A 27,500-nucleotide genomic window follows, 5' to 3' on the forward strand; every position below is an offset into this window, starting at 1 on the left:
AGGTTTTAGAACACCACATGATTTTAGTTTTTGTGTAAATCTTAAGTAGTTCAAGTCCAGTGAAACTTTAAATGGTTCAAAAGTTAAAAACAACGTTTACGTCACCAAAACAGACATTTTCAGATCTAAAATGAACAATTAAATGAAGGAGTTTTGTTCATTATTTCACGGTAGGATCAACCCATGACCAGCTGCTCTGTTTGCCTTCATTAATATTATAATGTAAATATATAAATAGTACAAATAAAGCTTCTGAGGGTGCACTAACAGGCTGTTATGTGTTCACTGCTGCAGAATAACCAGAGAGAGTAAAGACAAAGTTTAGGACAGCAAAGCCGAGAAACAATGTAAATTTCAGAGATCTACAATTTTCAGCAACTTCAAGTTATTCTGCAGCAGTGGAAGGAAATGAAGCCTTGGAAACTCGCTATATATACAGCTAAGAGTGACAGATGTAAAATGTAAAATAATAAACCTTTAGTATTAGAGCTGATGTGATGGGGAACAATCTGAGAGTTAAGAAATAAAGTTTGGTATGATGTGATTAGTTTGGCTAGACTGGATTACATGTGCATTTCTGACTGACTGTGCATCTATCCATCTATCTATCTATCCATCTATCTATCTGATAGATAGATAATATACTGCACAGTTACAACTTTCAATAGTAGTTTATGGCAGGTAAAACCTGTCTGTGCCTTATACAAACTTGCCTGTTAAGTTTGACTTTGTTCAAGAAATAATATAACCATTTTGCTTGTAATGACTTGTTTCTCTAAATATTTCGAGTTTATTCTCAAAATGTAAGATTCCCCTCCCAAATACTGTGTTGTAGACCTTTTAATTCAGTATTAAGACATGTTTTCCTGCAAACTCCTCCTTTTAGCTCAGATTTCTGGCTTAAATCACATTATAAACATCCCGAAATACGTATTTGTTTGTCACATGCTGACCCTAAATCCTCTTAGATCAGAGATTCCTTTAGGTAAAATATCTGTTTAATAGATCAAGTTTGAAACCAAAGCAGGACACAGCAGCATCTTTAAAAGACAAGAAACCTTTTACAGCAAATGTTTTAACGTGTTTGAAATGCTCACTTTATTCAACTTGCAACACAAATATTCTTCAAATATTTAAAACCTGTTCAACAACTGTAGTGAAGCTGAGCCTCTAACGACCAGGAGAGTCTTAATCTGGTTCAGCTTCTTTCCGTCCTTGCTGCCGCACTTCAGTAATGTTTCACTTCCAGCTCATTGACACCAAAACCAGTTCAGTCGCTCGTATTAATGTTCTCTTTTTCATGCCGTGACAAACTGTGTTTCTGCATGCACATTCACTCTCTGAAAAAACACACAAACTGTATAAAATATCCAAAGTAAAAACTGTACACCAGCACACACATCATCCCCAGTGTGTGTGTGTGCCAGTCAGACAGACAGATCACAGAGTGGCACGAAGGCACGATAAGCTGCAGGGAGACGCCTGAAACGTTAACAGTTTCCCCACAGACACTTGTCTCAAAGTCGTTTAAGTTCATCTGAAAACACCAAAGCATTTATTCAGGGTATCTGAGGCTCTGCTCACACTGTGAAACATCAGCTTTCAGATCACAGAATGTGTTTACAAGTCTGATGTTTTCATTTATTTGTTTAATCTTTAACGGGGCATCGTTCAAAGTCCCTGCAGCGAACAAAGAAAGGGTCTGATATTGATCGTTATGTTGCAGTTTGTTGAGCTGCAGTTCTTCTAACGGCCACTAGGTGCTGCTTAAAACACCCTGCCTGTATTGAATTGAATCAGAAACAAGTAACTTAAATTTCTTTCTGTAAATACGATCATTTATTTCCACACAAAGTTCAGCTCTCAGAAGGAGGATTCACTTCTTCTCAGTAAAGTCTGAGTGGAGGGTTGGAGGTTAACGTTGTTCAGCCGTGATGTCTTCTTTATAAATCTCTGTAGCTACACTGTGTTATTGATGACAGATGACTGTGACTGAGTCGTTGGTTGCAATTTGCAAATCTCACCACTAGATGCCACTAAAACTTACACACTGAAACTTTAACTACATTACGTAAGTCATTTAATCTACGTGGTTAATGTTTGGTTAGGCTTAGGCACCAAGACTACTTGGTTAGGTTTAGGAAAATGTCGTGGTGTGGAAAAAAATAAGTACATTACGTAAGTGACGTGACGGAAGTCAGTAAAGCTGTTTAAGTTAAAACTCAAAACAACTCAACATTTACTTGGTCTCACATGACCCATCATGCAGACTTTCTGCCTATTTATAATAGGCCACGCCACCCGACTTCTCCCTGTGCTACCATTGAACATAGTGGAGCATTTAGCAGCTAAAGAGCCAGATATTTCCCTCAGGAGCTGGTGGAGACCAAACACAGAACTTTTCTATGAAGTTTATCGTTCAATTCAACTTAAAAGATGATTATATATTATTGTTGTATTCACTACTTGTTTCTGTTGAAAACAAGTGGACAACAAATCAATTACATTTAAACAAAAGTACATTTTGTGTCTCAGCCTAAAATAATTACATTTTTCATAAAAGTAACGGATAAACGATGCCTCATTTATTTATGTGGCACTAATTGGCCCCAAAAAGGGACATTTTTTCTGTTGCCTTGTATCTTTAAGGGATGTAAGTTGTACCTTATAGAGCCCCCAAGTCCCAAAAGATGATATTTGTATTTGATCTTGCTTGTACAAGACAAAAGAAAAGAAAAAACATCATCTTTGGGGCTCCAGGGACTTCGTAGTATTCTGCAATAGTCATTAAAACAAACTAAAGGCCTGCAGTGTGAACGGAGCTATGAAGTGGCCTTGTAGTGAAAAATATCACTGTAATAAACAGTCAAGCCCTTACAGTTCAGGACAGCAACAAACATTAACAGAGTAATTACAAAAAACCTACAACTTCAACACTCAAAATACATCTTGTGATTCCAAACATCCTCAAAACAAACTAAAGTAATAATCTGACGAGCACTGAACGCAGCAGTGATGATATATTAGCTTTAAAATAAATATCACACAGTCAAAATAGTCAATAAATATTAAATTCAAGGTTATCTTTTGCATAGTAACACTTACTGTACTGTGAAATCAAAGGATTAGTAGCTACACGCCATATTACATCTTTAGAAACCATCAGCACTCTGCAGCAGCCTCACCTGAGCAGGTTCACCTGGAAAAAAACTCTAAATACGCTGAATTACTGTGTGACAGCAGGAGATACGTCCAGACTGCTCATGATTTACACAGCACGTCTTTTTGAATCAAACACAAATGCTAAAATGTGGTAGTTTTTTTGTATCTCTCTGTAGTCATTTTGTATCTCTCTATAAACGTTTTGTATCTGACTTTAGACATTTTGTATCTCTCTGTAGACGTTTTGTATCTCTTTAGTTGTTTTGTATCTCTCTGTAGTCATTTTGTATCTCTCTGTAGACGTTTTGTATCTCTTTAGTTGTTTTATATAATTGTAGTCATTTTGTATATCTCTGTAGACATTTTGTATCTCTTTAGTTGTTTTGTATCTCTCTGTAGTCATTTTGTATCTCTGTAGACGTTTTGTATCTCTTTAGTTGTTTTGTATCTCTCTGTAGTCATTTTGTATATCTCTGTAGACGTTTTGTATCTCTTTAGTTGTTTTGTATCTGTCTTTAGACATTTTGTATCTCTGTAGTTGTTTTGTATAACTGTAGTCATTTTGTATCTCTCTGTAGAGGTTTTGTATCTCTTTAGTTTTTTGTATCTCTCGGTAGTCGTTTGTATCTCTCAGTAGTCATTTTGTGTCTCTCTGTATTGTTTTGTATCTCTCTGTAGTTGTTTTGTATCTCTTTAGTTTTTTTGTATCTCTCTGTAGCCATTTTGTATCTCTGTAGTCGCAGTTTTGTATCTCTCAGTAGTTGTTGTTTTTTTATCTCTCAGTAGTCGTTTTGTATCTCTCAGTAGTTGTTGTTTTTTTATCTCTCAGTAGTCGTTTTGTGTCTCTCAGTAGTCGTTTTGTATCTCTCAGTAGTCGTTTTGTGTCTCTCAGTAGTCGTTTTGTATCTCTCAGTAGTCGTTTTGTGTCTCTCTGTAGTTGTTTTGTATCTCTCTGTAGTTGTTTTGTATCTCTTTAGTTTTTTCGTATCTCTCTGTAGTTGTTTTGTATCTCTTTAGTTTTTTCGTATCTCTCTGTAGCCATTTTGTATGTCAGTAGTTGTTTTGTATCTCTCGTTAGTCGTTTTGTATCTCTCAGTAGTTGCTGTTTTTTATCTCTCAGTAGTCGTTTTGTGTCTCTCAGTAGTCATTTTGTGTCTCTCGGTTTTGTATCTCTCTGTTGTTGTCTTGTATCTCTGTAGTTGTTTTGTATCTCTCTGTAGTTGTTTTGTATCTCTTTAGTTTTTTCGTATCTCTCTGTAGCCATTTTGTATGTCAGTAGTTGTTTTGTATCTCTCGTTAGTCGTTTTGTATCTCTCAGTAGTCGTTTTGTGTCTCTCTGTAGTCGTTTTGTATCTCTCTGTAGTTGTTTTGTATGTCTTTAGTCGTGTTTTATCTCTTTAGTTGTTTTGTATCTCTCTGTAGTAATTTTGTATCTCTCTGTAGGCGTTTTGTATTTCTCTGTAGTTGTTTTGTATGTCTTTAGTCGTGTTGTATCTCTGTTGTCATTTTGTATCTCTTTAGTTTTTTGTATCTCTCTGTAGCCAGTTGTATGTCAGTAGTTGTTTTGTATATCTGTAGTCGCTGTTTTGAATCTCTTGGTAGTCGTTTTGTATCTCTCGGTAGTCGTTTTGTGTCTCTCGGTAGTCGCTTTGTATCTGTTGTTTTTTTGTATCTCTTTAGTCATTTAGTACCTCTCAGTAGTTGTTTTACATCCCTGTAGTCGTTTTGTATCTCTCTATAGTCATTTTGTATCTCTCTGTAGACATTTTGTGTATCTGTGGTTGTTTTGTATCTCTGTAGACATTTTGTATCTCTGTAGTCGTTTTGTATCTCTCTGTAGTCGTTTTGCATATCTCTGTAGACATTTTGTATCTCTTTAGTCGTTTCGTATCTCTTTAGTTGTTTTGTATCTCTCTTTAGACATTTTGTATCTCTTTAGTTGTTTCGTATCTCTTTAGTTGTTTTGTATCTCTCTTTAGACATTTTGTATCTCTTTAGTTGTTTCGTATCTCTTTAGTTGTTTTGTATCTCTCTTTAGACATTTTGTATCTCTTTAGTTGTTTCTCTCTGTAGCCAGTTGTATGTCAGTAGTTGATTTGTATATCTGTAGTCGCTGTTTTGTAACTCTCAGTAGTCGCTGTTTTGAATCTCTTGGTAGTCGTTTTGTATCTCTCGTAGTCGTTTGTGTCTCTCGTAGTCGTTTTGTATCTCTCGGTAGTCGTTTTGTGTCTCTCGGTAGTCGCTTTGTATCTCTCGGTAGTCGTTTTGTGTCTCTCGGTAGTCGCTTTGTATCTCTCGGTAGTCGTTTTGTGTCTCTCGGTAGTCGCTTTGTATCTCTGTAGTTGTTTGTATCTCTCGTAGTCGTTTTGTATCTCTGTAGTCGCTTTGTATCTCTTAGTTGTTTCGTATCTCTTTAGTTGTTTTGTATCTCTCTTTAGACATTTTGTATCTCTTTAGTTGTTTTGTATCTCTCTGTAGACACTTTGTATCTATGTAGTGGATTTGTATCTCTCTATAGTCGTTTTGTATCACTGTAGTTATTTTTTTAATCTTTGTAGTCATTTTGCATTACTGTGTATTGCATCTCTTTGTAATCATTTTGTGTGGGCCTGCAGCCGTGTAATCAATCCATGATACTACCAATTAGCCAACTACCTTTCACCTTCTGACTCTGGTAAGGGGAACTCCGGGGGCCTTGGCCCCCATTTGGCCCCTCCCCCAGTCTCTGTATCCCCAAGCTTACAGAACCACCTATTTAATGATGCTGCGTGAATGAATTCTGCTGTATCATGTTCTAGTCTGACCGTGTACTTACACAGTATCATTGTGCACCTTGACTTGTTTTTCATATTTGACTAAACATGGTTCACCTGCTGGAATGAGGCCAGTGGAAAGAGTCACTGGTCATGTTTCCAAACACACGTATGTTACATTTACTGCCAAACACACTTCTAACACATGTCAGACATAGTTCAGATAAGGCAGTTCACTGTTACACAGAGCACAGACCGGCTCCAGACCGTTTTTTTGTCTTTTTAAATGTAAAAGTGATGCTTTACTGTCCCATCTGCTGCACGAAATTAACCTTTAAAAAAACCTATTGTCTGTGAATTCTACACGTCAAATATGTTACATTGTAGTGCTTAACCAACATTAATAAAACATATTTTTTTTAGTTTAGTAAAGTGAAAAAATAACTAAGGTAGCATTGAAAATACCTAAACAAATCAAAATAGGCACATTACAGAGACAAGTCCAAGATACAGTCTGATGAGAACAATATTCGGGAGACAGCTGTGCAGTTCACACGTCTCGAGTGTGCCAGTGGAATACATATAGTATTTTCTGTGTTTAATTATAATAATTTTGTAAATTAACATTTTTAAAAAAGTAGAAAAGTGATTAAAACATTTTATTTAATACATTCTAAAACTCAAAGGAAAATAAAGATAGATTATAAATCTATGTAGTATCCAAAAAATGTATTTCCTTACTTTGTAAATAATAATTCAATATTAAAATACAAATTGCAAAATAAATTAAAAACTTTAAATTCATTTAAAGCTAAGCATTCAAAGAGAATTATCCATCCATCCATCCACCCATCCATCAACCGCTTATCCTGCATACAGGGTCACGGGGAAATATATATATATATATTTTTTTTTATTCATTTGACAAATTTCAACCTAATTTCACGCACCAAATTACGTTGAAATTATTATTAAAGATGCATATTTTATTGCATTATCGGTTTAGTTTCATATTTTTTTTCTCACATTTATCAATTTATTAGTTTGTTAGAATTTAACACTAAAAAAAGTCTACAGTTATTTCACTTGGCACACTCCAGACTCCGTACAAAGTCCTCCGTTTCACATCAAACACACAAGTAGTTTCTGGTAAAACACAATAAAAACTAAACACTACAGTACAAATGAAAGTGGGCTGGATGGACAACAGAAAACATCTTGACTTGGTTTTTGCACATGTTCCTGTTATGAAGCAGAATCATCAGGCACCGTCATTTTAACCTTTAATATTAATGCACAAAATCAAACCAAAGTGTATTTTGCATAAAGAGCGTTTACACACGTCTGTAAAAGTTGTTGTCTTCGGCTTGCGTTCGGCGTCATCGCCCGGCAGTGTTTCCCCCGGTGACGACAGGAGCGGCAGAACTGCAGCTGGTTGGCCCCGCCCCCATCCCCCTCCTCCTCCAGATGGCGAGTCTACACGTTGATGGCGTGAGCGTGCTTCTTGCACAGAGGTTTGTCTTTCTTTGAGTAGAAAGGCTGGCCCTCTAGGTTCACATGGCAAACCTGCGGTTGCAACAAATACGGTGGTTATAATGGCTAGAGGTGAAGTCAGCGAGGAGAGTTTGCTCACCCAAATAAGAAAAGAACCCACTACCTTCATTTAGAGGAATCTGTCCAGGAAAATAGTTTATTTTTTATTTTTATTTAAAAGGTAAAGGTACTTTGTTGTATCCCTAAAGAACCTTTAAGAGGTAGGAGACGTCTTCCCTTTCAACAACAGTTTTAAACAAGAAGGCCCAGTCAACTGTTGTTGATAAGCCAGTTGTCCTTTTGTTTGCCCAACAGACATTTGTCCTTCTCAAAACTAAGCTAATCCCCCTCAGAGGTTTCAGAAAGCAGGGTTTCAGCTGAAAATACTGTGACTAAGGTCAGAAGTAAATCAACTGATACAGTTCTGCTTAACATAAAGTACTATTAACTTTACTTCATTTCCCTGTGGTATAAAAAATGGTATAGGATATCAATATTTTCAAGGTATTGTATCGAAGATAGAAATTCCAGTATCACTAGTAACAGTAGTAAAAAGTAATTCTGAATACAAACTGTCTTCAGTGCTGTATGTGGTTTTTCCACACTAGTCTTGTTGCCATCAATGTTTTTTATGAGCATTTTAAAGTTTCGCATTAGAAAAAGTTGATGGAAACGTCAAAATATGAAACAAAAAATCTCGCTTGAGGTGGTTTTTTTCTGGCAAATGGCATCGTTTGTAGAAGCAGCAGCTCCTTCAAACTTCGCTACACTTTTGTTTTTTATCTGTTTTGTCCAGCTTTATTGCCGAAACATGCGTTACCTCTGACGTAAATCCAGTCATTGGAAGATGAAGACGGGTTTTTGGATTAAAGAGCAGCGGAACACGATCCACCGGGGCCAAACAACTGGACCAGGCGCCACGGCCAATACTAGCGGACATGAAAGAAGAATGACACCTTGCCCAGTTGAAACACTTTCCTGCAGACCTCTCTCCATCTCAGGTCCACGCGACTGGTTTTGTTTCCAGTTTGCAACCTCTACTTCGTGTTTATTACAGCCATGCGTAACGTCAACTCGCAACTTGCTCCTTGCATATCCTGGTTAATTCGCTCCAGACCAGCTGGCGTAACGCACCTAAATCACCTTTTCTTTTTTTGCGATGTTTCCTAAGTTAGATAACAATTCACTAGACAATCAGATGGAAACACGGCTGCTGTTTCTGGAACAAGATGTTGCTCTTGAAATATTTAAATATAATTTCTAAAGCCACAAACTCGACTCCATTCACCTCCACTGTGTTGAAGAGGAGGCAGAAAACTCCTGGACAAACAAAACCAAATCTGCCTGGACAGACGCCTCCATGACGTGACTGTTTTACTGTTTGCATGGTTTCTTACCGCACAGACGAAGCAGGTGTCGTGCCAGGTGTGACCCAGAGCCTCGATGAACTTATCGCCAGCTTCCACTGGGAAGTCGCAGCCGTGACACTTGGTGCTGAAGAGTGAAATGTAATCTGACACAGAGAGAGAGAGACAATCTGAAATACGTCTTTGAGCTCCTTCTCACACCTTCGACCTCGGCGACAGCGTGAACACCGTCATACCTTTCTCGCAGTACGGCTCTCCGTCCTCCATGTGGAAGAGGCTGTTTCCAAAGGGTTTGCCGCAGGCGGCGCACACGAAGCAGGTGGTGTGCCATGTCTGCCGCAGCGCATGCATCACTTCCTGCAACACACCATATATATATATACAACAATACAGCACTGTGAAAATACTCCACTACAAGTCCTGCATTTAAAACCTCACTTCAAGTAAAAGTATGCAAGTAAAAGTGCTCATGTTGCAGTAAAATGTTCTTGTCAGAGTTTCTTTTTATATCAGATATTTCTGCTGCATTGATGTGTCTGTTGTATTTTACTGCTGTAGATGTTTTTTCTCCTTTATATCCTGTTGGATACTCATTGCAGTATAATGTGCCTCTTGTACTCTTTCATCTCCTCTCCTCAGATTGTTATTCCTCATGCATTAACGTAAAGCAGGATGTTACTGCTGTAGTTGTTGAGCTGTTCAGTATCAGACTGCAGCTGATGATTCTTTTCATTCTGGATCAACCTGCTGATTATTTCCTCCATCAATCCACTGAATGAAAATAGCGAGAAATGCCGTCACAGTTACCCAGAGCCCAAAGTGACACGTTCATAATGTTTTGTTTTGTCCAACCAACAGTCCAAAGCTCAACAAACATCACAGCTATTAAAACAATTAAAATGAAAAGCAGCAAATCTTTATATTTGTGAACCATGAAGCGTTTTCACATGGAAAATGACTGAAATGATCAAAATAGTTTCCAATTAATTTTCTGTAAGTCAAACTCTTCATGTGTTTCGTGTGTAAAAAATCTGACTTTGTAAAGTAACTGAAGCTGTCAGATAAATGTAGTGAAGTAAAAAGGACAACATCTCCCTCTGAGATGGAGCAGAAGGAGAAAGTGGCATGAAATAGAAATCCTACTACACGGAGGCTCTGAATCTGAGTTTCAGGTCACTTGTTTTGGTTTAGTGTCACTGAAAAACTAATGGAGCATTTAGCAGCTAAAGTGCCAGATACACCATCCTCACCTTTTCATCTCGTCAGGGGGCAGATTTGAGTCAGGTACCACATGAGGGTCACATGAGGTAGTTGTGGCCGAGCGGTTAAGGCGATGGACTCGAAATCCATTGGGGTTTCCCCGCGCAGGTTCGAATCCTGCCAACTACGCAAATCTGAAATCTTCATTCTGGTTAATGTCACAAGTGCTGACTTCTTACTTGAAGTCCTTGGAGGAACCAAACTGAGCTTAACCTCCTCCCAAGCAGTGAATGGGCTTCATGTCTGGCTCTGTTTGGGACCTCGATTGGTGAACGTGATTCAAACTGTCTAATTCACATAAAAACATGGACTTGTTTCACATTTCCTACTGCTTTGCATGTTGACTGGGGTGATTAGAGTGAGGTACTGAATCGTAGCGTCAAACTCTTGGAGAGTCACAAGAGCATCACAGTGCTAAAACCACATTCCCTCACAGTGAATGGAAACCAAAGAGCATCAGGGTACCATATGTGGACGGACTACACAACTGTAAATATAACAATTATCAGCCCGTCCAAAGCTCTCTGAGTCTACAGTCAGAACAGCTCAGGTTTCCCTGACCGGGAATCAAACCCGGGCCACGGCGGTGAGAGCGCCAAATCCTAGCCACTAGACCATCAGGGACCCTTTTGGTGAATCCAAAAAAAGTTTTTTTGTCTCTAATAAACACAGTTCGTCTTCTGTGCGACAGCCAGTTTCATCTGGCTTCATGTCAAATTATGTCGTCGCTGCCAAAAAATGATCAAAAGTATAGTCAGGGTCACTGGACTCACTGGCGAACCCGCCATGTGACCGAGCTTCCTGCAGTGAGTTCAGGAACCTCATAATAAATACAGGTGACGTTAAATGACAAACAGCCTTGCTGCTTTAAGTACATCTAGCTGTCTTTAATAGTATAAATATTGTACATATCCATTCCCCTTTATATTTTATCTGATTCCCCTCGGGGATCAGATTCTGATTCTGATCTACTATTTATTAACTCTTTAAGTTCAGTTTTCAGGTACCGGGACTCCAATTTTGAGGGACTGTACCGGCCATCGGTACCATAAGTACAGGTACTTTGCCCCCGTGATAAGTAACAGTAGAAGTCTAATTTTTTCTTCTTCCCCAAAGACAGTTCCAACTCTGAACCGGTTCTTGACACCCAACCCTAGCCTGTGACCTCTGACCTCCCTGTGAAATCTCTCTGAGAGGATGAAGCAGGCAAAATAAGGAGCGGGAGAAAAAAAATTACTTTTACAAGCCTGTTGTAATATGACCATTAAATCTACCTCGTAAGAACTGGATCCATCTCCCGTTAGATCTGAACACACATGCACGCAGGACTCGCTTCCCTGCTTCTTTTGTGTGCATCTCGTGTGAACGAACGTAATAATTTAGCAGACACATGTCAAGAGATGTTCAGCGACTTCAGCGAAGTGTTTTCAGAGGAAGCCTATTAATCATCTGTGGTTTATTTTCTGCCTCATCCTTCGCTGTAAAGGGAAGCTGAGCAACATCCTGCAACAGCTGAGGCTTCAGGCCTCGTAAACGTTCAGCCGGTTTGTTGTGAACGTTCAGAGCGTTCTTGGACTCTGAGGGGAACCCAGTGATGGTGGACTGCAGAAAACCCAAATAAATAATGAATGAGCCAGCTGAGATGTGAGCGAACACAGCTGGTGGCGTAGAGCACTGAGCTGTGATGGTGAAGCTCTGGTGAAGGGAGGTTTCTCTTTCTCACGCTCTTTCTCACTTCTGCTTTTCACTCTGGAGAAGTCCCTTTAGTTTCCAACGTCACCGTATATGACCAAACATCTTCCTGCCTACGCTTCTCTTCCGACCCCTCCCTGAGTGTTTTCCTGTAAGTATCCTTGATTATGTTATTAGTACCATGAATGTAGCTGTGATCTGTTTCAGTTACTGGAACACACAGAGGGTTGCCAGTGGTAAATATGACAAGGATTTAAAATTAGGTTTCAGTCTTAGTCACTTACTGAAAATCACATTTTGATCTTTTAGTTTTGCTTTGTTTTAGTCAAGGTTTGATCAGTGGACCTCTGTTTTAATTGTTGTCTAATTTTAGTCAAAGTCTCTCTGTCTGCTGAAAGATCGTCGAAACGTTGACGTTACATTTAAGTCATGGACTAAAACATTTTTGTCTGAATATTTTCTGTAAAAAGCTCGGCTGTGTGTTGAATAATATTCATTTTGTCTTTCGGTGTCTTTCTTTGCCGTTTCCTAAAGTTTGATGCTGTTTTAACTCTTCTGATTGGTCCTCAGTTAAACTGCCTCTCAAGGTGTCTTTGATTAACAGTTCAAAACATTCATTAGAAATGTAGAAAAGTACTAAAAAGTAATTAAATGTCATAAGTTTCATTACTTACTAAAGTAATTATAATAGTTACACTACTATTGGAATCTATAACCTTACATTTAGAAAGGAACTGAGTATCCGCTTATTCTGTTCACCTTCTTCCAAGTCCCATGATACCTTGCGTGAATAACAAGCGCCACTTCCTTGGTGGTATGTCTTACCTTTTCTTAGAGAGTTTTGGTAAATAAAAATAATAAAAACTCCATAAAATGTACAAAATAACACATCTGGTAAAAAAGGACCTTCATTTTCAACAAAAATGGAGACAAACAAAAACATTTTTGAGGTTTTTAGCATTTAAAGAGTAAAAATGCTTAAAATTGACCTAAACTGTATGAGAAATAAATAAAGATTCAGCTACTGTGACTTTCCAAAGGTGGACACGTAGACAGGTGGACAGACACTCTGGTGGACACACATTCTGGTGGACACACATTCTGGTGGACAGACAGGTAGACACACACTCTGGTGGACAGACACTCTGCTGGACACACACTCTGGTGGACAGACACTCTGCTGGACACACATTCTGGTGGACAGACAGATAGACAGACACTCTGGTGGACAGACAGGTAGACACACACTCTGGTGGACAGACACTCTGGTGGACAGACACTCTGCTGGACACACACTCTGGTGGACAGACACTCTGCTGGACACACATTCTGGTGGACAGACAGATAGACAGACACTCTGGTGGACAGACAGGTAGACACACACTCTGGTGGACAGACACTCTGCTGGACAGACAGGTAGACACACACTCTGGTGGACAGACAGGTAGACACACACTCTGGTGGACAGACACTCTGGTGGACAGACAGGTAGACAGACACTCTGGTGGACAGACAGGTAGACACACACTCTGGTCGACACACACTCTGGTAGACAGACACTCTGTTGGACAGACAGGTAGACACACACTCTGGTGGACAGACAGATAGACAGACACTCTGGTGGACAGACAGGTAGACACACACTCTGGTGGACAGACACTCTGGTGGACAGACAGGTAGACAGACACTCTGGTAGACACACAGGTAGACAGACACTCTGGTGGACAGGTGGACAGACAGGTGGACAGACACTCTGGTGGACAGACACTCTGGTGGACAGACAGGTAGACAGACACTCTGGTGGACAGGTGGACAGACAGGTGGACAGACACTCTGGTGGACAGACAGGTAGACAGACACTCTGGTGGACAGGTGGACAGACAGGTGGACAGACACTCTGGTGGACAGGTATCTCACCCCCATGATCTTGGTGTTGCAGCGGGCGCAGGTCGGAGCGAAGAACTCCTCGTAGCAGTTCTCACAGTAGACGTTGTTCTGCTCCTCCACGAAGCTGACGTCAGCCAGAGACATGTGGCAGTAGTGGCAGTTAAACTCCTCGGGGTGCCAGGACCGACCGAGGGCCACCAGGAAGGGGCCCCTGAAAACAGCAACAGGTGTTCATCTTCAGTCTGCTTCAGGTGACATGATTTTTAACAGGTCAAATTTGATTCCACCTGCAGTCGTCTTGTCTTCCTCAATAAATGCTCATGCTTGTGATGCTGTTCTGCACCATGGTGATAAAGATCACTTCTATTCAGCAGGTTTGCATTTATATTACATACAGTTCATAAAAATATGACACATTTTCACTGTAATAGGGATTTTCACCTTTTAAGCCTATAATAATTAAAGGTCAAAAAATCGTGATTAATAAAAGGACTTTAATATTTGAATTATGCAAATTCAGGGTTTCACCTACCAACTGACCCTTCGCTAAGCCACGCCCCGAATATACTGGCTGGCCAATCACAGAGCAGTACAGGTCTCGTTTTAACTGAGGTCTGACACTTTCATGGCGGCGCTCCATTGACTCTGATGCAAAAAGAGTCGTTTTCTATCTTTTTCTGGCTGTATTTATCTAAGATATGGTCAAACGCTGTTCCTGGGGCGTCTTGTAATTGTTACAGTCGCTACCCAGAGAGGCTGAAAGGAGAAGTCAGATTTATTCTCTTTCCAAAACCGAAAAGCTTCTGTCTTTTATTTTTTTCACGTCAGTTTGAGCCTGAATAAAACCTTCAAATGCACAATGCAACTGCAAAACTGTCTGCTTCTTTCTGGGATCGCTTTTTCCAAAAATGAGACAATATTTCTCCAGGGAGTGCAGTAACAGACAGTGGCAGCGCAGTGCTAAAAGTTCAACAGGTCCGACAGTTTGTCAGACTTAGCAACAGTAACTAAGGGGGGCGTGGCTTAGCAAAGGGTCAATTGGAGTTAATAATTAATAAATGAATGGATTGTGATATAATTGGGGGATTAAATAATTTTTTTTTTTTTTAATTGGCCAAATATCTTAAAAGCGACCCTGAACTTCTCTTAGAAAGTCCTTAAATTCAGCAGATAATCTCATGTAAATATTTTGTTATGACACAATCCATTTATTTATTTATTCTTTATTCCCTATTAAAAGTCGAAATAAGCGGAAATGTCAAGAATAAAGTCGAAATTATCATACACAGAAAAAAGCAGGTGTGAATTACCTGATGATGCTGTTGCAGGACCCACACAGAGGCGTACGGCTGCTGGCGGCAAATCTCTCCGCCCTTTGTGCCACGCCCCTCGCCACAGACGGGAAGGGGGCGGGGCTTGATGTAACGGGGGCAGGGCTGGGAGCTGCAGGTGCGGATGAGGAGGGGTTGGGGATGTATGCCGGTGGAGGAGGGGCGGCCTGGGGCAGCGGCTGAATCTTCACGGTGGTGGTGGTGGTGGTCTTACTGGGGTCAAACTTATCTGCGAAGTTGGTGTCGGACACCCAGGGGGGTCTGTTAGAGGAGGCAGGACCAGCTGGAGCCGGGGCTGGGGCCGGGGCAGCGGCTGGAGGGCGGGGCTGAGATGGGACTGGAGCAGGAGCTGAGGCTGGAGGAGAGGAAAACATGGATCTGGATCTTTTACAACAGTCAATCTGAATGTGCTTGTATTCTGTGAATCAGTGTGCAGGTGTTCTCACCTGGCTGGGAGGGGTAGATGCAGGCTGTGCTGACCACCTTGGGAGGGGCGGAGCCAAGAGGGATCTGAATGGAGCTCTGCTGAGTGGGCGGGACCTGTTGCGAAGGGGGCTGCTGGTACTGCTGTGGGATTGGCTGGTACTGCTGCGGTATTGGCTGGTACTGCTGCGGTATTGGCTGGTACTGCTGCGGTATTGGCTGGTACTGCTGTGGAGGTGGGGCTTGTGGTGCCTGATACATGGCAGGAGGCTGAGCGTACGGGCTGGAGAGGGATAAAAAAAACACTGATTCATCACTTCTTCCAAGCCTGTACACCTGTACACCTGTACACCTGTACCACTCACAGCCTTTCTCTGCGCTGCTGTCAACCTGACTGGAAATCTACTTTGGCTGTTGTTTTATATGTGAAAATTTTATGGAACTTGGTTTTTGCAATTACTGAGTATGGAGCCTCTATCTGACTTGGAATATAAATCAAACGACCACAAAGAGAGAATGACTACAAAGAGACAAAACGACCATAAAGGCAGAAAATGACCACAAAAAAACAAAACAACCACAAAGAGACACGGACAGAATATAAAAGAGACACAAAACAACCACAGACACATAATGACTACAAAGAGACACGAAAAGAATATAAAAGAGACACAAAACAACCACAGACACAGAATGACTACAAAGACACGAAATGACTATAAAGAGACACAAACAACCACAGACACAGAATGACTACAAAGAGACAACAAATGACTGCAAAGAGACACCAAACAACCACAAAGAGACACAGAATGACTACAAAGAGACAAAACGACCATAAAGGCAGAAAATGACCACAAAGAAACATAACAACCACAAAGAGACACGAAATGACTATAAAAGAGACACAAAACAACCACAGACACATAATGACTACAAAGAGACAACAAATGACTGCAAAGAGACACAAAACGACCACAAAGTAACACTGAATGACTACAAAGAGACACAGAATAACTAGAAACAGACACCAAATGACTGCAAAGAGACACAAAACGACCATAAAGGCAGAAAATGACCACAAAAAAACAAAACAACCACAAAGAGTCACGAAAAGAATATAAAAGAGACACAAAACAACCACAGACACAGAATGACTGCAAAGAGACACCAAACAACCACAAAGAGACACAGAATGACAACAAAGAGACACAAAACGATCATAAAGGCAGAAAATGACCACAAAGAAACATAACAACCACAAAGAGACACGAAAAGAATATAAAAGAGACACAAAACAACCACAGACACATAATGACTACAAAGAGACACAAAATGACTATAAAAGAGACACAAAACAACCACAGACACAGAATGACTACAAAGAGACAACAAATGACTGCAAAGAGACACCAAACAACCACAAAGAGACACCAAACAACCACAAAGAGACACAGAATGACTACAAAGAGACAAAATGACCATAAAGAGTCACAGAATGACTACAAAGAGACACAGAATGACCATAAAGACACAGAGCGACTACAAAGAAACACAAAACAACCACAAAGAGACATAGAACGACCATGAAGACACAAAATGAGCACAAAGACACAAAACAACCACAATGAGACACAGAATGACTACAAAAAGACACAAAACGACCACAAAGAGACACATAATGACTACAAAAAGACACAAAACGACCACAAAGAGACACATCATGACTACAAAAAGACACAAAACGACCACAAAGAGACACATAATGACTACAAAAAGACACAGAACGACCACAAAGAGACACAGAATGACTACAAAGAGACACAAAGCGAACACAGAGAGACACAGAATGACTACAAAAAGACACAAAACAACCTCAAAGAGAGACAAAATGACCACAAAGTTTCCATGTGCTCCATTTAACTTTTAACTCAATACAAAGACCAAGTTGCATTAGTACTTCATGTCGTATTGCTGAAATATATTGGCATTAAAATGTAACCTAGATGTCAACAGAGTGTGTGTCTCTTACCTTGTTATAAGTACATACCCAGGATACTTAAACGTTAGTGAAGGTTTTAATACAGAAAGCAGACCAGTGCAAACCAGCCTGATAACCAGCCAGTAAGAAATGAGTGTCAGTATCATGACAGATGACGTGTACAGCTGGACTCCTTCATAGCCAGTTGGAGGAGATTCAGCCCGTGAATGGATGAAGTTATTATGTCTTTTCACTCAACAGTTACATGGTACTGAAGTGAGCATTGCACCAACACTGCCAGGGTTACTGGTTCAATTTCCATCAGGTCACCCACTGTCACATAAAGACCTCAGTATGCTTCAAACAAAGTACTTGTTGGATCGTCTAACCTTGTTTTTGACTGCGGAATCAGGTCGGACAATTTTTCGTCACTTCTCATTCTTCACACAACTTCCTCTATTATTTTTCATGCAATCAACTGAGTGCGATACAACGAACGTCTTCCAGGAGAGACGGTCTGAACGTGTGGTGTGGCGGAAGAATTATTTAGATCCTTTACTTCTTTCTTCTGTAAATAATTGTATTTAAGCCTTACTTAAGTAAAAGTATGTAACTATTATCAGCTAAATGCACTTACAATATGAAAGTAGTCACAGTGCAGTAAAACGTTCCTGTCAGTGTTTCTTTATTATATCTGAATATTCCTTCTGCATTAATGTGTATGTTGCATTTTACTGCTGCGTGTGTTTAACCACTTTACATCCTGTAACATAAAATGGTAATACTTAAGTAAAACTATCTCAAATTTGTACCGTACTTAATTAGATAGATACAGAGGCGCTGTAGCTTAGTGGTCAAAGTGCCTGTCTCGTAAACAGGAGCTCCTGGGTTCAACTCCCAGCAGTGCCTTGTGTTAAGCTTAAACACTGGAGGTCAGCAAAATCAAGATGAACATAACAAAGTTTCCATGGTTCTGTTTAAGGTTTCTACCTTCTAAAAGGGAGGTTTCCCTTCCCTGTGTCACCAAGTGATTGCTCATGGCGTTACCTTTTGGGTCTCTGTAAAAAATAACACCAAGAGTACGCTCTAGACCTGCTCTATATGAAAGGTGCGATGAGGAACCTTTATGAACTTAACTTACATAAATTAAAAAAAGGATGTATGACACCTCAAACACACAGGTTCATTTGAAGCATACTGAGGCCTTAAATCCAACCATGGTGCTGCGAGGAGTTTTACAAGAAGAAGCCTCTGTTTAATGGCAGATGGCGTGTTATGTAGCGTAGAAAAAGGAGGCAGCGTGAAGCGGACTAAATGGCGGCAGCGTGATGACACCCTGCGGGTGTCGGTACCTGGAGACTGCAGCTTTGTGCTGGAGGCTGTAACCAGACTGTCGCTTCAAGCTGCAGGTGTAGAGACAACAACAGCCGAGGTCACCATGACGATCCGCATCCTGAGTTAAGGCCAGTTTATACTTCTGCGTCAAGTCGTAGCAGACGCCGTAGGCTACGTGCTGACGTGAACATTTATACTTGTGAGTTGGTGTCTGCGTCGCCCTGCGGTTATCCGCCAAAACACTAGTTGGCGTGGGGGTTTCTATGTTCCTCTGTGTTGAGTTTCTTCTTCTTCATTGATGTAGGCTGCTTCAAACAGCGAGCGGATCATGTTGGAGCTGATCGATGTTGAACAGCAGTTACTTTTAGTGAAATTACTAAAACGCAGACGCGAGAGAAGGCGTCGGAGGAGACGGCATGTACGACCTTTGAACCGGTGGAGCCAGAAGAAGGACGAGCCAGAGATGCGTAGGATGAAATGCGACGCTTCCAAGCCAATCAATCAATCACAGTTGTTGTGGTCTGAGTTGGTGCGATGTATAGTTAAATTTCCAGGGCTACAGCGTAGGCTCAATGCAGAAGTATAAATTGGCCTTTACATCTGCTGCTGGTGATGCTTCTCATGTTTTTGTTACAGAGAGAAAACACTGGATTCATCAGGTGACGAAAACACAACACGACCATGTTGCACTGTGTTTACTAAAAGTGGAGGCGGCTCATCGTACATCAGATACAACGGCCACAAAGCCCTAAAATATAACAATAATCTCACTCAGTGCACCATCAGCGCCTACAAAGAGTCAACAAACATCCTGTGAGTCTCAGATGACGGACTCTGCCAGCAGCACGTGAACTCAACACGTCTGACCACAAACTCCTCCTGCAGCAGAAACCTCTGATCCAAACACACACAACAGTCAGTCAAATCTACGGAGAGCCACGAGGGCCAATACCTGCTGCTGAGCTAGCAAACACACCCAGTCACTTCAAATCCTCAGAAACATGTATGTGTGTTTTTAAAATTACTTTAAATGAGGCTCCAGCTCAAATGAACAGCCAGCACGTTCTCATTCCCAGAGCGTCAGATACCTTCACCTTGTCACGTCCTTGCACGTGACAGCCTTTCACGTCATGGTTAAACTCTAAAAGTAGGTCTTTTATAAATAACAGTAAAGTCTGAGTAAGGAGGTGGATAGTGTGGAACAAAAACCGGACTTTCAACCAGCAGACGGTGTTTGTTTCCTGTGTTAAAACAAAATCTGCTAGTTACGTTACTTAACTTACGTAATTTTACTCACGCAAGTTGTTATTTTAACCCAAACCTAAACAAGTAGTTTAACTGCTAGTCTTATTTTGAAAGTCTGTTAACTTGACCACGACTTAAAAAGTTGCACAAAGCGTCCAAATGTGCCGCCCTGGGATGAGAACGGGTTGGAACAGAACAAAAAGTCCACAGCTGATTGGTTACCTGTAAGGGGCGGGGCTAGATGAAGCAACTGCGGGGTCCAGAGGCCGCGAAGCGGCGCTAGCAGGCGGGGCAGCGGGGGCGGAGCCGGCACAGGCTGGAGCATGCTCAGTAGGGCTATAGCACAGGAAGTGGTTAGGAGCAACAGTGAGATAGAGACAGAGGCATTCTGGGCTGGAAGCATAATATTTTATATTATTAATTTAGTATATATATCGTAACATATCATCCAGTTTATACAGTTATATATTCACACATGCAGTCCTTCCCAGGCTGCACGCACACACATATATCCAGTATAAATCTTGTTTGTACACAGATCAGATTAGTTAAGAAAAGATCATCAAGCTTGTTATTGGTCTCATGCGCAAATCAAACGGCTCGATATTGCTCAAGTTGATGAGAGGATGTTGATCAAATGTGAAGTTTTATTTTTCTTCCAACCTTAAAACAACCCAGATCCTGCACATGTCATCTTTTACTGAGCCCTGCATGTAATTCATCTTGCTCCTGTTTTAAATCTCTGAACCTCAGTTTGTCAAATATTCTTGTTTTCTTAGCAGGAATTCTTAAAGCATCAAAGCCCAGTTACACTGAGATGAATATGTGTATCAGAGGAAGGCGTTCCTGAGCACCAGAGGGCGGGGTTCACATCCCGAGTCCTGCACGTGGTCCACACAACAGAAACACTTCTAGTTAAGGTTAGTGAAAGATTGTGGTTTCAGTTAAACGTTAGTAACTGCTGACTCTTTCTGTCCAGGATCTCTAACCCTAACTTTATTCCTGACACCTTTCTGAAGCGGGTTGGAATACTTTAGCAGATTTAGATGTTTTGAGAAAATGAGACTCACAATGAGTCGATAAGATGGAGATTTCTGCAGCGTTTATAAAATGACTACAACTGGTGATGAACCACAGAGCTCCTTCATACCTAAGAATGTAAAATTAGGAATCAAAAACGGACAAAAACATCCAGTTTGCACACAGTTTAAACCAAGCTTTAGCCACCTGCTGCAGAAACATGATCACCGGCTCAACCTGCAGCCGCTCTTTTGTTTTTCCATTTACAGATTTTGTTGTTTAACATTTAAAAGGGAGGCATTAAATTTCACTATTTTCATGCCAAGGAATGTAAAGAAAAAAACTGTATGTAGATGAGTAAATTAAAAAAAACAATTTTAAATGTATTTCGTTGTTATGTTTTGTTCATTTTAATTTCTCGAGTGCGTTGCTCTCCAATCCTCCTGCTCTTCATATTTACTATCTGTAATGCTCTGCGAGTTGCACTAACCTGTACAAATAAAGTTTGACTGATTGAAGTGAAGTGGAGGAAACCCTAAGATGTGCGTTTGGACCACGGGCATGACTTAGTGATGAAATGTGGTGGGGACTCGTTTTAAATATGGAACAAACAAATGTGCAGAAAAGCAACTAAGCAGCTGATTACCACATTATATTCTTTTATATTTTTATATTTATGAATTTTCACCTGCCAGCTGAATCTCTTGTTTCTCTTTATTTTTCACCATAAATTGGAGCAGGAACGTCTCCAGACTGCAGAAAATGAAACGTTTAATGCTCCAAATAGGGACGTAAGCGCTCCGATTAAGAGTGTGATGATACGGTCATGAGATGTCACAATGCACGAGAACAAGACAAGAAGATTTTTATTACTATTTTGTAGAAATAGTAATTGCTGAAAAATGTGAGCGGGAAGAGGGATCAGAAATTAGGAGCATAAACTCTGAATTTCCTGCTTTCTGGAGACATTTTCTGCTCCAATTCATGGTGGAAATGTCTTAATTTATATAAAGAGAAACAAGAGATTCAGCTGGCAGGTGAAAAATCCTAAATATAAAAATATAATGCAGTAATCAGCTGCTTGGTTTTTTTAACTTAAGTTTAACATCAGCAGCGTCCTCAGCGTCCCCAGCGTCCCCAGTGTAATGGCACGTATGGTTTGGACGCAGATTGAGGGGTGGATCATTTTGTGTTTTATCTTTATGTTTCAGCTGAACCCTGTGAGTCACATCTGAGCAGCTTCCTTCAACATGACTTAGAGACAAAAAGAAACAAAACCACAGCCTCTTTATTGGCGGATAAAAGCTCGACCTCTGCTCCTATTGATTCGTGTTGAGTCATTGCAAAGAGCATCCAGACCGACAGGGTTTGCTTTATCTGGTTGTATTTCAGTCCAAACAGGCGGGCGTAATGGAGGGATGATTAAATAAGTGCGCAGGGCAGAGAAAGCTCCATCCATCAGCGGGGTGGAGGAGGGGCGGAGGGTTAAAAGGGTTGTCCGTCCTCTCGGAGACTAAGCAGACCTCCACACTGTGATGCTCAGCGTCTGAGGCTCAGATAGCGCGGCTTGTGTTTCAGGGTTTCAGAAACGCTTCCACAACGAGAGCAGCTAAAAACAAACAAACAAACTAATAATAAAGATCTGAGGAGTTTGTTAAAATATCCTAAAAACTGAATCCTAGGTCCACTGAATCCTTCCCTAAATCATCTTTACTCAGCCGCTACGTAGTACTTTCTGCACTCCGACCGTCAGGATCGACTTCATTTGTTAGAAAACTCACAGCTCTGCACTATTAATCCTGCAGCACACCAGAATATACTGTTTAGTTTACTCTGGTACAGTAAAAGTACTAATACCACACTGTAAAAATACTCTCTCTGGTACAAGTCCTACAGTGAAAAGTATGTGAGAATAATCAGTAAATGTTTTTACACCATCAACAGTTTATTTTTCGTCAATGAGATTTACTTATATGATCTGCTGGAGTTTCATCTATAACAAAACATCCTATTTTATAAGCTCTTCATGTGTTTTGTGTGTAAAAATCTTGAAGTAACTGAAGCTGTCTATAAATGCAGTGCAGTAGAAGTACTGAGAGGTAGTGCAGTAGAAGTACTGAGAGGTAGTGCAGTAGAAGTACTGAGAGGTAGTGCAGTAGAAGTACTGAGAGGTAGTGCAGTAGAAGTACTGAGAGAAGTACTGAGAGGTAGTGCAGTAGAAGTACTGAGAGGTAGTGCAGTAGAAGTACTGAGAGGTAGTGCAGTAGAAGTACTGAGAGGTAGTGCAGTAGAAGTAGACAGTAGCATTAAAAGAAAACAACCGAGTAAAGTATCTCAGTTTTGTACTTAAGTAAAGTTGCAGTGTGGATTTGATTGTAGTTTACAGAACATTTACTGAATAAGAAACGCTCCGTCAGGATTCTGTGATGTCTCTGATGAAGGTTTCTTGTCATGTTTGTGTTCCAGGAATTAAAATGTTTTATTAATGGAAATGTGTGTGTGTGGGGGGTTCTGTCCTCGTTATTGTTCCCCCGGTCGCTGTCACAATCAGGCCAAAGAGCTCTTTAACCAATCAATACCAGCTTTAATCAATACCAACGCTACCAAACAGGCAGGACATCAGAACCTTCCATCACTCGAGACTAAAAACATTTAGCTTTTTCCTTTTCTAATCGCTTCTCCTCGACCTCGAGAGAAAAGGTGATGAGCACGAAGAACGACACGAAGGAGAAGACAATGAACTCTCCCATAAACATTTACAGAAGTGAGAATCAGGTCTTTGTTTCTGTTTGAAGCAAATGTTTTCTGGTATTTATGGGGGGATTTATTAAAATGTCTTGTGTTACAGTCAGAAGTGTTAGAACGGCTCCATGTTTTTAGTTCTTCTGTAAATATAAGTAGTTCAAGTCCAGTGAAAATCCTTAAATGGTGCCAAAGTTAAATATTCAGAACTAAAATTAACAATTGAATGTGATATATATAATATGATGCAAATAAAGCTCCTGAGGGTAAATTAACAGGCTGTTCCAAGGTTTTTACTGTAAGAATGTGTTTCATTTTCTCCCACTGCTGCAGAATAATGTGAAGTTGTTAACTTGATCCTTCTTTACATGTATTTGTTTTTTATTATTTAACCTTTATTTAACCAGGGGAAAAGACCCTGGTAAAGAAAGGCAGCAGACAAGACATGTGCCTGTTACATAGACCCGAACATAACAGTAACATTACACTGCGTTAAAATACAGACACCCAGATATACACAAATGTGTTTTTTATTACTATAAAGAAGCAAATACAGTGTAGAAATTATTGTTAAAGTAAAAGTCCTGCATTCAGAATCTTACTTAAGTAAAAGTGAAAAAGGTATTAGCATCAAAATGTTTTATTTTATCTATATAAATGCATCATAATTTTTTAATAATCTGCAAACTTTGGTCCTGTTGTAACATGTTTTTTTGTTTGTTTGTTTGTTTTTTACAAATAAAGTCAATATTAAGAAACTAATTTGACATCCAGATGTGTGTGGAAACATCAGTTATTACTTTATGCAGGTTTCTTATTTGAGCTTAATGTTTTTATTATTATATAAGAAGCACACCTGTTTATTAGTAGTCCTGCTGCTCCCCCTTGTGGTGGGACGTATTATGAATGAATGACATGTCGGGATGTGGCTGAGCTGGATCGTAAGATTTGAACTCCACACCTGAATGTCTGCTGCTTCCTCTGAGGCTACCGTCTGTTACCATGGTTAAAGTGCCGTGCCACCCAATCAGAAGAGAGGTCGTGGCCGCCTTATACTTAAGAGGAGGAGGAAGACGTACTCAGATACACACAAGTCTCTCCAGAAGACTTAGAGCATTAATTTCCTGCATTCTTGAGACATTTTCTGCTCCATTTTATGGTTTTATATTATATATATATATTATATGAAGGGAAACGCTTGTTTTTTAAAGCTTAAGTTTTTTTGGACAATGCACATTTGTGTCTTCGTTATTTAAACTGCATGTTGTCAGTAACCTTTCTCAAAGCGTTTGTTAGTTAACATTTCTAGTTGCTATTTTTCTAAACATTTTTTAACAAATGCTGTCAAAAAGCCCTGTGGCAGCAACACCACAGTGTAGAAATACAAGGAGAAATCAAGCATGTAAACTCCTACTTGTGTATTATTAGTGAAATTATCACTATAGAAATAAAAAAGTAGTACAAATTCTTGGGAAGTCTGAATTATAACATTAGTGGATTGTTGTTCCCGGTGAGGTAAAATGTGAGCAGCGTTTTAATGTCGCAGATCACATGGACTGTTTTCATCCAAATGTGACGCAAGCCGATCGGACGTCTTTAAGTTGAACTGAATGCAGCTGTTAGAGGAGAATCTGTTAGCTCAGGGTCACGTTAGCTTACAGAGGCTCAGAGACGGGCTTTGGGGCGTTACAGTGAGAGCAGGTGAGGGGCGGGGCAGAGTGTACAGGTGAGGAGGGGGGTCAGCAGATGTTTAACGGAGCTCTGCTGCCTACCTGCTCCTCCTCAGCACCTCCTCCTCCTCCTCCTCCTCCCCCCCTGGCACTGAAACAGACAGAAAACACCAGAGGGGAGACGTCAGTGAGCACGCTCAGTTTGAAACACTTTCACACGAAGCAGATAAACACAACTCAAACAGAACCCTTCGTGTTTTTAGAAAAATGTTCAACTGCTCCTTTAGTTGCTATTATTTTAATACCAGCTTTCATTTGTTTAAACTCAAACAACATGAAACAGCGCTACATCAGGACAGGAAACTTACAGGTCTCGGTTCCGGTCATGTGGGCCAGGACCCGGAAGGTCTTGGACTGCATGCTGGCGCTGCGGCGGCCCCATTCGCCCAGGTCCGGGTCCTTCTCTGCACTCTGGACCGCCTGATAGACCGGAGAGGCGCTGTCTACGAGACGATCTTTAACCGGGAGACTACTGCAACCACAGACAGAGGAGCGCCAAACCCCCCACCCCACCCCCGAAACCAAACCCGGTCAACACCAAGACACTGAGGCTGAAGCTTCAGGGAGCGCACTTCTAGTTTAGTTTAGTTTTTGGTTGACGTTTTGCTGCCTGGAGCACTGAAGTGTTTTTATCATTTCCAAGAAGCACACGAGCAAAAAGCTGAATTGATCTGATAAAAAAGAAGGAAACGCTGAGCTGGTGTTGATTTGATTTTGCATGAAGTGAAAATAAAGATGAAGATGGAGACAGGAAGCTCTACAACGTTAGGCTGTTACTGTAGACGACAGGAAGTGAAATGATTTAATGACGGAGAGACAAAGGTGAGAACATCAGATGTTTGTTTGTTAGACACTGAATGAACAGATATAAACCACCAAGAGAAGGAGAGAAGGGCTCAGAACATTCAGTTTAGGAGCAGGAACACCAGTTTGTTTTGTATTCTGATGCTGAGACGATGGGAGGAGCTGGAACACGTTTTAATGAAAGCGGGTTTATCAGCGTATGAAAACAGAGCGGCTGAATGGAGAATGGGTGGAGATGTTTGGAGCAATATCAGTTTTCCTCTCCGGGCGGGAAAACGAGCGATTTTACATGCACACACAGCAGAACATCTGCAATGCAACTGATTGTTAATGTACGAAGAAGAACACGCAGTATTTTACCACCACAAAACCCAACAATAGCAACGTCTGACGGGGAAGACGGACTGCAAATACAGGTTTCTAAGGAGTGCACACTGAAGTGAAATAAAAAAGAATAACCTTACTACAGATACCTGGCACAGAGCTCTGGGCTTATTTCTGACCTGTCTTTTTCAGGGAATATTAACTGTAAATAAAAATATAAGCATAAAAACAACATTTACGTCACCAAAACTGACATTTTCATAACTAAAATTAACAATGATGACCAGCTGCTCTGTCTACCTTCATTAACATTATATATAATAAGGTAGAGTGGTGTAGGACGCCCCCCCCAAAGCTTAATGTCTGTTTTATGACAAATTAAAGAACTTTTTATTGATTGTTTTTGTATCTTTAAGAAGGCCATGCTAAAATAAAATAAATACCTACAGTTGACAAATTAATTTCTATTTAATCAAATGTAGCTTTTAGGTAAAAATATTTTTTCCACATGGTGTGAAATCACTTTAATTTACTCCCAATTACAGATAAAATAAACTACAAGTAGCTGGTTAAAAGCAAGAGGATTATAGACCTATGTTGTAGAAATAAACTTTTCTTGCCTTATTATATATGTTCTTAGCATTCCTATCATTTATTTGTCAGACTTTTAAATAGTGAGGATGCTGGAACTTCATTAACAGAAAGTCTGAGGTAAAATATGTGCATGCCAGCTAGCTAGAAATGTGAGCTTATAACCTCAGAATTTACCCCAGACTTTCTGATAATGTAGCTGCTGGTTGGCTGAAGGGTTTATTCAGTGTCTAAATAACATCTAACTTACAAACGATCAACCATAAAGGGGCACAGCGACCGGGGGGGCATCTTTCCCCAAACATAATAATCTAGCATTT

At 40.4% G+C, this 27,500-nt stretch overlaps 1 protein-coding gene and 3 non-coding genes across 7 annotated transcripts in view; 2 read left to right on the top strand and 2 right to left on the bottom strand.

The window, feature by feature from the left end:
- Positions 1-5,355: 5,355 nt before the first annotated feature.
- LOC119913196 (LIM domain-binding protein 3-like) overlaps positions 5,356-27,500 on the bottom strand; it is a 65,780-nt gene continuing 43,635 nt past the window's right edge. For 2 of the 4 annotated variants that reach the window (XM_038732549.1, XM_038732548.1), the window contains exons 7-13: positions 20,192-20,305; positions 15,432-15,691; positions 14,965-15,340; positions 13,685-13,865; positions 9,052-9,172; positions 8,846-8,961; positions 5,356-7,481 (exon numbers count right to left, since the gene is read on the bottom strand). In XM_038732549.1, the coding sequence (XP_038588477.1) occupies positions 7,392-7,481; positions 8,846-8,961; positions 9,052-9,172; positions 13,685-13,865; positions 14,965-15,340; positions 15,432-15,691; positions 20,192-20,305 (1,258 nt within the window). In that variant the 3' untranslated portion in view covers positions 5,356-7,391. Of the gene's footprint in view, positions 7,482-8,845; positions 8,962-9,051; positions 9,173-13,684; positions 13,866-14,964; positions 15,341-15,431; positions 15,692-18,741; positions 18,793-20,191; positions 20,306-27,500 lie in introns of all 4 variants that reach the window. The other 2 variants (XM_038732550.1, XM_038732551.1) reach the window with 2 other exon arrangements.
- Positions 10,123-10,204, top strand: trnas-cga. Its single transcript has one exon. It is a non-coding gene; the product is annotated as a tRNA-Ser (tRNA).
- On the bottom strand, positions 10,628-10,699 carry trnae-cuc. Its single transcript has one exon. It is a non-coding gene; the product is annotated as a tRNA-Glu (tRNA).
- trnat-cgu lies at positions 18,226-18,298 on the top strand. The gene has a single exon. It is a non-coding gene; the product is annotated as a tRNA-Thr (tRNA).

This window comes from Micropterus salmoides, unplaced genomic scaffold, assembly GCF_014851395.1.
Source record: "Micropterus salmoides isolate LMB-PRFRI ecotype aquatic unplaced genomic scaffold, ASM1485139v1 Ms_hic_scaffold_2, whole genome shotgun sequence".
Lineage (NCBI taxonomy): Eukaryota > Metazoa > Chordata > Actinopteri > Centrarchiformes > Centrarchidae > Micropterus > Micropterus salmoides.